Source organism: Callithrix jacchus, chromosome 21 (assembly GCF_049354715.1).
Source record: "Callithrix jacchus isolate 240 chromosome 21, calJac240_pri, whole genome shotgun sequence".
NCBI classification, from domain to species: domain Eukaryota; kingdom Metazoa; phylum Chordata; class Mammalia; order Primates; family Cebidae; genus Callithrix; species Callithrix jacchus.
This window is the reverse complement of record NC_133522.1, coordinates 22867967-22880664: the sequence shown is the minus strand read 5'-3', so window position 1 is coordinate 22880664 and position 12698 is coordinate 22867967. Positions and strand designations below refer to the sequence as shown.

The window sequence follows — 12698 nt, the reverse complement described above, 5'->3', positions numbered from 1 at the left end:
TGTTCCTTCAGTTCTCCATATGTGTGATATCCTTTCTTGTTCATTCCCCATCTACCTACAGATGACCCACTCAATAAAATTAGTTTAAGTCATGCTTTTGAGACTTTACTCAATTCTAAAGATGCAAATGATTTCTAAATAATATTCTAAATAATATACGTTTCTAAATGTTATAAAACCACGTTCTAAATTTACAACTTCTTATGGACTTGTTTTTTTATGTAACTATTTATATATATAAACATTTATATTCTGGAGGCAGTCAAATCTAATGGGAAACTGAAGAGATTAAAATCCAGAAAGCTAGATAAATCACTTACAAGTAACTGTGACATAAAATAAGGTGCATAATCCTCTAAGTCTTACTGCTCTTATTTCTAAATAAAGTTGGTTAAGAAAGTTTACATGTATTTTAAAATGTTTATGAGCCATTTTTAAAAAACTGACAGTGCCAATAAATGAAGAAAACTTACTTCATATTGCAGAGGACTGAAATAATATTGGCCATATTCTTTGACCATACTGTAATACAAATAGGAATTATAAAGAGAGATATCTTCCAAGCTAAATGCTTTAAAAAAATTAAAAACATGGCTCTAAATGATTATTGAGCCAAAGAAATAAAAAACTATACTAATATGGGAATAACAGATATCAAAACTTATTGGGCTGGCAGTCAAAAAAATTTCCAGTCCAGGCATGGTAGCTCAAGCCTGTAATCCCAGCACTTTGGGAGGCCAAGGAGCGAGTATCACCTTAGGTCAGAAGTTTAAGACCAGCCTGGTAAACATGGTGAAACCTGGTCTCTACTAAAAATACAAAAAAATTAACTGGGTATGGTGGAAGGCTCCTGTAATCCCAGCTACTCAAGAGGCTGAGACGGGAGAATCACTTGAACCCAGGGTGCGGAGGTTTCAGGGAGCTGATACCATGCTACTGCACTCCAGCCTAGGTAACAGAGCGAGACTCCACCTGAAAAAAGGAAAATCAAATTTGAATATAGAAAACAGTTTATTTCAAGAATTTAGAAAATAAAATAAACTAACATAAAGTAGGATATATAAAATATAATGTAACAATTTGATAGTCAAAGGCTTTTTCTTTCCAAGAAGTTGGATGGAAGATCAAAAGGGAAGAAAACTCACCAGTAGAAACAAGAAAGGTGGTAATACAAAAAAAAAAGTTTTAAAATTTCTTGAAGAATAACACATGCAACTTTATGTCAATAAACTACAGTATCTTAACAACAATCATCAAGAAAAGTATAAACTACCAGCACTGCTTTCAGAAGCAGAAAAACTGAAGAGACACTGTAAAACTGTGGAAGTTTGCCCTAGAAATCAGGTAACAAAAAATAAATCAAGCCCACATTGTTTTAGAGCTGGGCTGTTATGTGAAATCTTCAAGGATCCAGATAATTTCTGTGATATATAAATTGTCACAGAGGCTGAAAAATAAGAAAAAGCCTCCTTAATGATTATACAAGGCTGGTATAATTTGTCTATCCAAAACTGACAAATATGAAGAAAGAAATCATGGACCAATTTTGTCTATGTACCTATGTGCCAACACCCATACCCACTTTTGGTAAACAAATAATGTGGTGTGAAAAATACATATAGTAACCAAAAGTGTTTACAATGATATTTCTAAAGATAGATAAAAGTTAAGAACTTTACAAGTATTAAGAATTAAGGAGAAATCTGTTCAGCATCTCAGTAGATGAACTAGACAAAGGCACCTATTACCATTATTTCAATATTGAGAATATGTTATAAAAGTTTCTGATCACTATAATAAAACCAGAAATGAAATAAGAAATAAAGATACAGAAAATAATTATTAGAAGACAGTTTACTGAAATAATCAAGAAAATCAAATGAAAAACCATTAGAAAACAGAGTTCAATAAAGTAATTAAATACAATACAATTATGTAAAATTAGTTATCCTATTATCTACTCTTTCAATAACCTGGTTAAAAAAAAAAAGTGGAAGTAAATTACCCCATTCATAAATGCAAAAAAAATTACCTAGGAATAAATTAAACAAAAAAGTATAGGACCATTATAAAATAAAATTATTACCTTACTAAAGAACACAACAGAAGACAATAAAAGTGAAAAGGTATACCATGTTTCTTTTTGGGAAGACTCAAAAATACTAAAAAAAAAAACGTACTTTATATTAAATTAACACATAAATATAATTATAAAAGGATTTAGACAGGAAGTAGCAATTGATTTTTAAAATAATCAGAAGAAAAATGAGACTTGCCAAACTTTTTGTTCATAAAAGAACAAAGATTACTAAGTATTCTTCTAACAAAATGTGAAAGTGTATTTATTACAAATGATCTATAATATAAGTAAGTGTATTGTCCAAAAACAGAAAATTAGATCAGTGGAATACAGAGACCCAGTCAGTTACTTATAAGTAGGGATTTAGTATATGATTAAGTATAAATCCTTGATAAGGGATTTATTGTATGTACGATTTAGTATATGTGTCAAGTCAGTGTGAAAAGGATGCATTAGTCAATATTTTATGCTTAGACCATTTAGATATTTTTCTATTCAGAGAAAACTAAAATCTTCTATCTAGTAATCAAAACAAAAGTATTATGAAACCATGAAAGCAGAATTAAAATTTTGCATAAATTAAAAAAGGCTCAACTCTATTTTTAAAAAGTTGCTATATTTTATAAGATCTAAAAATTTATGTACAGTAAGACACAAATAATAAATTTAAGACAAATTATAAACCACAAAACATAATTTTCAAATTATAGATGAATCACTTGTTTCAGAAGATAAAATGTTTATTTAACTAAAAAGGCCTCAATGTAATTCAACGTATAAAGAAGATGAATGACAGTTGACATAAATACCAATTGCCAAAATATTTATGAAAAAGCCCTCACCAAAGGTCATACATTTAAAAAAATGGGATTACATTTCTAATGTCATTTTGTTAGACAAATATCAAGGTTAGTATAAATCAATATAATGATTTGAAGGCAATTTGATAACATTTTTAAAATTTGCAAGCACTATGGCTTGTCTACTCTGCTATGTTCACGTAAATGTTGAATAATAAATGCCTAAAAATGTTCACAATACTGAAAATAACTCAAGTATTCAGCAACAACAATGCTAATAAATGTAATAAGAATAGGTAACAACTTGGGTTTTCTTTATGACAGACACCGCCTGAAAGTTCCACATGAATGATCTCATTTAGTTCTCAAGATAACTCCTCATATAAGTGGACAAATTGGTTCTGATAATTTAATAAATTACCTAAGGTGACACAATTATTAAATGATAATGCTAGGACTTAAACCTAGACCTTGACTATAGAGCCCTTGCTGGTAACAGCTAGTAAGAGACAGAGCTTCCTGAACTAGAGTACAAATAATTTATCAGCGTGCTGATGTATTGCTCTTATCAGCCTCTATGGTGGCTAAATATGCATTAACTTTCTTCATATTTGCTGTAGCATGAATATCCTATTCTGGAAGAATGTTCAAATAAATGTTGATAAACTCTAGGAAACAAAGGAAAAATACTAAGATAAATCTACAAATGCTGATATGAATAATTATATATATAAGAAAAAAAACCTCAAGAAAAAGCAGCAAATAGAGTATACTTCTACTTGTATTTAAATTATAAATATATGGATGAATACCTGAATGTAAGTCAGTCTCATCTATCTCTCTAGGACATACAAGAAACAATCACTAGAAGCTCATTTTGGAGTGAGAATTAGGAAATGAGAGAAAAACGTTTACATTCTATATTTTGGATGATGTATTACTAATTTACACATCACTTTTTCTAAAAGCCCTCTAGGTACTAGCTGTTTTCTCATTTTAAGTTCTTTTTCCACATCAAACTGCTTCTTTATCATACTAACTCTAATTACTGTTTCTTTCCCTGGCAGAAAATGAGGCAGGAACTCAGTTCATTAAGTTCCAGTCATTAAGGCAGGAACTCAGTCCATTATCCTAGCTACATCGACTGGGTTTAGGACAATGCCCTGCATATAAATAGATAATACCTATTTAGTATTTATTATCAACAAAAGGATAGAAAAAAAGTATAGTCATACAACAAAATACCATGAGAGGGAAGAAATGACAACTATATAACATGGATGAAGCTCCAAACACACCATTGAGTAAAGGCAGCCAGACAAAATAGGACCTAGAGTGAAAGATTCCAAGAGTATAAAGGCCAAGAAAACTAATGTATGTCGTTAGAAGTCCAGATGATGGCTACCGTGGGGTATGGACACACTGCAGTGATGGGAAGGAGGAAAAAAGGTACTTCTGGAACATTCCTGATATTCTACCTGTTGGCCTAGTTGGTGATCACATGGGTAAACATTCACTGTGATAATCCACTGAGTTGGAAGTACTAGTCTGAGAGCCTAAAGGTAGGATGTGAAATTGACTTGAAAGATGTGGCATTTAAAACTCAGACTGCAAATGTACATAACCAGGAGGAAAACTGTCTTCTTTGGCTAAGCACAGAAATGTTGGACCACTGACTTGAATGTTTTTTTCATTGATCAAATTGTCTTGCCTATTTAAAATGCAATATTGATTCAAACAGAATTTAGGTTATCCAAATTGCTAGTTCTAGAATTCTACATTTTAATTTTGGCAATTAAAATCATGCTACTCATTAAACCTATAAAACAATTGTGCAGTTATTTATTATACTTTAATTTCTGGAATACATGTGCAGATCTTGCAGGACTGTTACATAGGTATACACTTGCCATGGTGATTTGCTGCCTCCATACCCCCCATTCTCTACATTAAGTATTTCTCCCAATGTTATCCCTCCCCAGTATCTCCAACACTTGTTATCCCTCCCCTAGCCCCCCACTCCCTAACAGACCCCATTGTCTTATGTTCCCCTCCCTGTGTCCATGTGTTCTCATTGTTCAATACCCGCCTATGAGTGAGAACATGCAGTGTTTGGTTTTCTGTTCTTATGTCATTTTACTGAGAATGATGGTTTCCAGATTCATCCATGTCCCTGCAAAGGACATGAAGTCATCCATTTTTATGGCTGCATAGTATTCCATGGTGTATATGTGCCACATTTTCTTTATCCAGTCTATCATCGATGGGCATTTGGGTTGGTTCCAGGTTTTTGCTATTGTAAACAGTGCTGCAATGAACATACACGTGCATGTGTCTTTACAGTAGAACGACTTATAATCCTTTGGGTATATACTTAATAATGAGATTGCTGGGCCAAATGGTATTTCTATTTCTAGATCCTTGAGGAATCGCCACACCGTCTTCCACAATGGTTGAACTAATTTACACTTCCACCAACAGTGTAAAAGTGTTCCTATTTCTCCACGTCATCTCCAACATCTGTTGTCTCCAGATTTTTTAATGATTGCCATTCTAACTGGGATGAGATGGTATCTCAAAAATTTTTGCAAGCTAACCATCTGAGAAAGGGCCAATATCCAGAATCTACAGATGACTAAAACAAATTTACAAGAAAAAAAAAAACACCGCCCCACCCAAAAGTAGGCAGATATGAACACTTTTTAAAAGAAGACATTTATGTGGCCAAGAAACACATGAAAAAATGCTCATCATCACTGTCAGAGAAATGCAAATCAAATCCACATTGAGATACTGAATTGAATTTAACAAGATGTGAGGAGAAGTATATTTTGCATTAACAATTTAGGCCTGCGTATACTCTTAGGAAACAAGATTTCATTAGTAGCATGTTGATATTTCTTCCCCTTTACATTCCTTAAAAGCCCATGTAAATAAGAAAAGTGATTAACTGATTTGTACTTTTCTGTATGTTTTATATTCTAATAAACATTTTTATATCTACTGAATAAAGTGATTAATAGATATTTTGAAAGTAAAAAAAGGTGATAGTTATATCGAGTAGGGACAATTATTATCAAGCAATGCAATAACTATTAAAAAAATTTTAATACGTAAGTATTATTAGTTCAATAAAACCCTAAGGTTACTTTAATAGATACAGACAAAATATTTCCAAAGAAAAGAAACTTCAATGTCTTTTAAAGTAAATGAAAAAAGCTATACCAATCCCATAATTGTAATTATAATAGGACTCTCCCACTTCTACACATACATACAAGCAACCAGAAGTTTAAAAATATTTTGTTGTATCTTCTGGCTTTTAATTTTGCTTATTAAAATTTTATATTGCTTTCCTCTGAATTTCATTTTTACACAACAGAATCTTCTCTCATAAGCCACTGTTATTTGGGGATTTTCTATTAATAGTAGAAACTAGTCTTAACAAATAAAGTCCATTTGAGAGAAGGGCTCAGGTAAGTGTCGTGTAGCGCAATCTCTTCCTCTTGCTCTTCTATTTTTCCAGGTCTACTGTGCCTATTACTTTTCATACTGCATGCTTATATGGGCAGACTCTCATGTGGGAGGGCCTCTAGTTGAAAGAGTTCTATAACTGGGTTGGTAACTTTTCCTAATTTGGAGGTTAAACTTGAGCAAGTCCACTTACTCAGACCTGAGTTTCATATAAGAAGGCTGATAGTGGCATCATATTTTTATCACTAGCAAATATTTAGAGTACTAACAATCATAATACATAAGGAAATCCAATTCAGAAGTGCCTAAACAAGCACAGAGTTAAAAAGCTTTCTTTCTTTCATGGCCAAAAAGCTAATATAAAATAAACCCAACCAAGATTTTCTTCAGGACGTGGCAGGACAGAAGAGATATTAAAAAACAAACACATGGCAGGCACAGTGGCTCACGCCTGTAATCCGAGCACTTTTGGAGGCTGAGGCAGGCGAATCACAAGGTCAGGAGTTCGAGACCAGCCTGGCCAATATGGTGAAACCCCGTCTCTACTAAAAATGCAAAACGTAGCCGGGTGTGGTGGTGGGTGCCTGTAGTCCAGCTGCTTGGGAAGCTGAGGCAGGAGAATCACTTGAACTGGAGAGGCGGAGGGTGCAGTGAGCTGAGATCACGCTAGTGCATTTCAGTCTGGGCAACAGAGCAAGACTCCATCTCAAAAACAAAAACACTTATCCTTCAATTTATAACACAATAAGCACGAAAAAGAAAAAAATTTTAAAACACAGTATCTAATTGAGGGGGAACAGGAAGACAGAAGCAGCCACCATGTTAGATTCTGTGGTTGTGTACATATTTTATGAATTAATACTGAATGTTGATAATGATTAGAATCAATTGCCAAAAAAGGTAGAATATTTAAATATGCAAATAACTGTTGAAGGAACCAAAAAATGTATCAAAAGATCTACCCCATGAGAAGGCACTAAGCCCATATGATCTTATGAGTGAGTTCTAACCTACTTTCATGGAACAGATCATTCCTATGCTAACACGTTGAAGTATTAAACAGGAAAGCTCTCAAACTTATTTACCAAAGCTAACATAACTGTAATAGCAAACTTGATGAAGACAGCACAAAAAAGAAAAACATACACTAAATTCTTTTAATATAGAATGCAGAAAGCCCAAATAAAATGCTAATCAGTTATAGTAAGCATTTGAATTTACAAAATAAAAATTTACTAAGAAAAGTATTTTAAGTAAATAGTAAAAATAATTTATATAACTTTGGGTTAATCTTTAAATTGGCAAAAAAAAAAAAAAAGTCCAAAAAGTAGAAAAAGGAACATACTATTTTTAAAATGTGTTTAAGGATAAAGATACTCTAAACTAATTAAAATGGAAATGATAGACTGGGATAAAATATCAGACACATGTCCATAAAGCAGTTAAGATATAAGAAATGAGAATACAGCTATACCATGGAATACTCTGTGTGTGTGTGTGTGTGTGTGTGTATACACAAGTGTGTATATGCATGCAGCTAATAAAGACAATGTGATATTGTCTAAACTTTAAGAAAGCCCACAATAGATTTCTGATATAAGTTACAAAATATTATGAACAGTAAAACCTACATTTAAAAAATGTTTTAAGTCTCTGCATATGTGCGTTGTTATAAGCAAAAAGAAAAAAACAAGATACACAGTGCTAAGAATGGTTACAATAGGGCAGTGGCAGAGACTGCTATTGTTTTATTTTAGACACCTTTATGTTATTGAATACAATTGCATTTTGTATATATCATTTTCATTTCTTATATGACAAAATTTTTAAGGTGACATATTATCAGCTAGAATTGCCCAAATGCTAATCATTTACCTTTAACAAAATCATGCATTAATTAGAAACAACCTGATGTATGTTTACATGCGGTTACACACATATATTAATTACAAATAGGTGAAAATGTACACTGATATAAACCAGAAAGTTCATAAACAAATACAGAAAGAGGATTTTGTGATCGTAATTATTAGGTTAAGCCATATGAAACTGTTCATTTTGTTACTCCAAAATGGTACTGACAATTCCTAACAAAAGAGTAATATATATATATGCAAATGAAGGTCCTTGACACAGATATGGCACACTCATTTTTCATCTCCTACTATATGTGGACCAGAACTGGACATATAAGATAAGCTTTGTAATAATACTAACAACAATAACAGCTAAATTCTGAGCATTTACTATCAACCAGATACTAATTTAAAAGCATAAAATTGATATAATTTAAAATTTCCAATGACTCAATAAAATAATTTAATACCTTACAAAACTGAAATACACATATTGAATAATTTGTCCAAAATCAAAGCTACTAAGCAGTCAGCCAAGGCAGTCTGGTTGCTAATATCAACCTATAAACTATTTCTTTCCTAATGTACATTCCAGCTATTCTTGTGTTTTTCCAACAAAAAGCAGGAAAGGGAATATAAGAATAGTAAGGAGAATGGTTAGTGAAATAGAGATACTGTAATAATTATTTTTAACATTTGACAAAGAGCACAAGTTTCTTATGCTATCAATAAAACGTCAAACTTGACTCAAACATCTTCAAAGCTATTTGAAAACTCTTACCTCAGATTCACTGAAGTTTATTAACCATAGGATTTATTTAGATTATACACTAAGAGTTGCAACATAACTTGTTTAAGAAAACGCTCTGTCCCTCTTTCACAAACTTGATTCTTGCCCATGCTTTCCTGCTGTTCTGCTGTACTACCAAAATCACAGAGCAAACCAAAAACTAAAAATATATGAAATACAGAAACTACACAAAGGAAAAGACGCAAAGGGAGTCATTCCATGATGGTGAAAGGAGATCTCAAGTTACTAGTTATGCATCAGGAGAAAAGAAAAATCAATACATATTAGGGTCAGTCATAAAGCTCCAGAATAGATGTCCCAAGAAGATAAAATGGTAAAGGCAGAATGAGAGGAGATTTAAACAAGCGGTGGACAGGTTCAAACTAAGTAATACACATAAAAAACTAAGTAAACCAAAAAACAAAACAACTAAGTCTAAGGAAAACAAAAGTTGAGGGAAAAATGAGAAGTAGTAATATTTATAATATAGCTTAATCATATATAGCATACATAGTAATATTACACATACAGAATTATGATATCAAAATTACAAGATTTTACACAAGCAAATATGTGTGTGCACGTGTGTGTGGGGGGATGGGAGCTGTGTCTCTCAGTGTACGTATGGGGAAGCAGGAGAAGAAAGAGAGCTCATCATTCATATTCCATAGAAGCAAATTCAACTAGTAATGTGTAAGCTATGAATCAAAAACACAAGCATTCTATTTAAAGATATGAATGAATGCCAAACAGATAAAATAATTAAAAGTCATTATCCACAGGAGGCTTAGTAACTATTGCAATATATACAATTAGGTGATTCTTTATATGCAGATATTAGTTTAATAAAAATGAGATTTCCAATTCAACATAAAAAGACCCAACCTGATGAGAAATGACAATGGCACTGTAAATCATAAATAACTTTTCCACAAGAAATAAATACTTTAGAGGACATAAATTCAGTGTTTTTTAACAAAAGAAAATGTAGATTATCTGGGCATAAAAATAAATTTCTAATTGTAAAAATTAAGAAGCCAGTAAGAAAACAGGAAATTATAACAAAGTATTAAAACATGAAATTATTAAAAAATGTATTTTTCTTTTTTTAGAAGTGGATTTTCAGTCTTTCTTATGGGATCGTAATAGGATGATCAACGGTCCTGGGACCAGTTTGCTCAGAGCTTTCCCAGTTTAGCACTTTAAATCCTGTCGTCCAGGAAATCCCTCAGTCCTAGGATTAGGAGAGTTAGTCACCCTAATCCTAAGAAATTCAAAAATGCTTATTGATATGTCTACTACTATTCACAAGGCTTCTGTTTGGAACTGTATACTGAAAGAAATGGTGAAAAAAACCCAGCTTTTGAAAGACCAAGTTGGATAATAAGACCAAGTTGGCAGAATAAAGAAAATGAAGTTTTAGATTTTTAATGTGAAAAAGAAAGAAATGCATAGTTTACTGTAGCAAATTATACCTCAAAAAAACAAAGCTGCTTAAAAAAAAAAAACACTAAGAAGGGTTTGAAAAGAGTGAAATAAAACGAAGATTTTTGGTTAATATAAATAAAATGACAAAATATGCATAGCATTTTCATCTTTCAAATCTGTAAAAGCAAAAAATTGTAATAGAAACATTGTAAAGCTCTGACATTAGAGAGAAAAAGATGTGAGTACATCATAGTGTTCAGGCTGATGGTCTCACATGTCTTGAACCAACTAGGTTATCAAAAATTAATTATGGAGAAACATTAAAATAATAATTTTATAAATAAAGCAATTTAGTAACTAATGATAATAAAGAATATTATAATACTGACCAATAGTATGAACAATGAGGATAAAATAAACTATTACCAGGGGCAATTACTCAATTATTGTTGTCCATCAATGTCCTCATACCCTTCACATAAAAAATGCAATGAAAATTTCTGCTGACAAATAAAAAGCACACTACTAAAGTGACTCAAATAAAAAGCTTTTTTCTTGAATCACCTGGATTAAGAGAAAAAGAATCAGTATTAGTTTAATTAATACATAAAAGAAACTCCTAGGACATCTGGTAGCCATAGCTAAGATGGAAAAAGAGAAATTATACAGAAAATCATATTTAATTCATAGAAATAAAATATTTTAACAAGTTTAATTTTGAAAAAGAAAAGAAACGAAAATGAAAATGTTCATTGTACCTTAAAGAACCCTGCTTCAGGACCACACCTGTCATATACACTCCTGGATTTACCTATCGCCATGATAATACCTTGCATGTTCGGTGTCATCATGATCTGCCACAGAAGATTTAAAGTAAGAGTTTTTGAATAGTTAACATTTAAAAAAAAGTTTTAAACTAAAATAATGTATTTACATGCAAGCTGAAACTCGTTTTCCACTATTTATAAATCAAATGTTGCATTTTTAACACCAAATTTAATCCAATATACATGTAAGCATCTTTTAAAATCATCCATACAGGGCACTGTTGGCTCATATGGTACCTTTGTGCAAACTGCAAAAAGGCATCCTCTCTAAATTTGAGAATTTTTAAAAGACAAGCTGCTTTTAGACAAGCAAATTAGAAAAATGTGCTATCCTCTGAGTGAACTATTTAGAAAAAGCAACATCCCTTTTTATCAATTAAAGAAGGTACCTCCTTCTTCAAGCCTCAGAGAGCTCAGCATGAGCTCCATTTGCTTCCCACTTCCGCCCCTTGTCTAGTCATTCTTGCAGAACTGTACAACCTGCACAACCCTAAGCAGCAGCCTGTATCCATAACAACTTATTTTTAAGTTCCAACGCACATGCACTGTTAAACTGTCACTCCAATAAATTTTTTAAAACAATAAAACACACAACTCTGTAAATAGCATAAGCGCTTGTACAAAAGACAGTGTTAAATGATTAATCAAAATTCAACTTTTTTAAATGTGAGAAGGCACACCCTAAAACAAGCACTTAACTGCTTGATCAATAAACTGATATGTTTATTAAAAACATGCCAGGTTCCATAATTTTCAAGAGCCAGCACGTTTATAAAATAGCTAACTGGAACAATGTGGAGTCATAGTACTAAATACTTAAGCATTTCTTTGTTTTCATAATAGCTTATTATTTTCAGCTGTTTATATTCTAAAATATCTGCCAAGTGAAATTACTCAAGGCCTTGTGAAGCTATCTTATCACAATCAAGAGACTGCAACCATTACCTCTGATTTCCTGAACCTATTACTCACTATATTTATTTTGGATTATACACTGAGAATTGCAATTATCTAACATCTGCTTAAGAAAACCCTCTGACCAGTTTATCTCACACATCTGCTTCTCATTCTCTTTATGGCCCACAATTTCTTACACTGGCACAGTGATATGTCTTTATGACACTCTGACTTTGGTGATTAACTATAGCATGATAGCAATTGTAACACTGGAGCAAGTCAGAAAAAAAGTTAGATGGAGAAAACTTATATATATATATATATGCAATTCTTATCCAAACCCATAGAAACTAACAAATGACAGACTCAACAAGCATTTTTCCAAATCACCTCACTTCTCAACAGTTATGGTCTTACTATTCAAAAACAGCTTTACTTGCCCAAGTCTCAAGAGAAAAGTGAAAAAGAGGAGAAAATAATCTGATGGAATAGGTAAAAAAATCATTTTCATCTGGATTCCAAAGAATTAAATCATGAAAAACAAAA

At 32.0% G+C, this 12698-nt stretch overlaps 1 protein-coding gene across 12 annotated transcripts in view; it reads right to left on the bottom strand.

Moving 5' to 3' along the window:
• The window catches only part of USP25 (ubiquitin specific peptidase 25), a 142669-nt gene that overhangs the window by 18154 nt on the left and 111817 nt on the right, over nt 1–12698 (bottom strand). For 7 of the 12 annotated variants that reach the window (XM_078358616.1, XM_002761313.6, XM_002761314.7 and 4 more), the window contains one exon: nt 11187–11282. The exons of the other annotated variants lie outside the window; for them this stretch is intronic. In XM_078358616.1, the coding sequence (XP_078214742.1) occupies nt 11187–11282 (96 nt within the window). The remainder of the gene's footprint in view (nt 1–11186; nt 11283–12698) is intronic. 12 annotated transcript variants of the gene reach the window in all.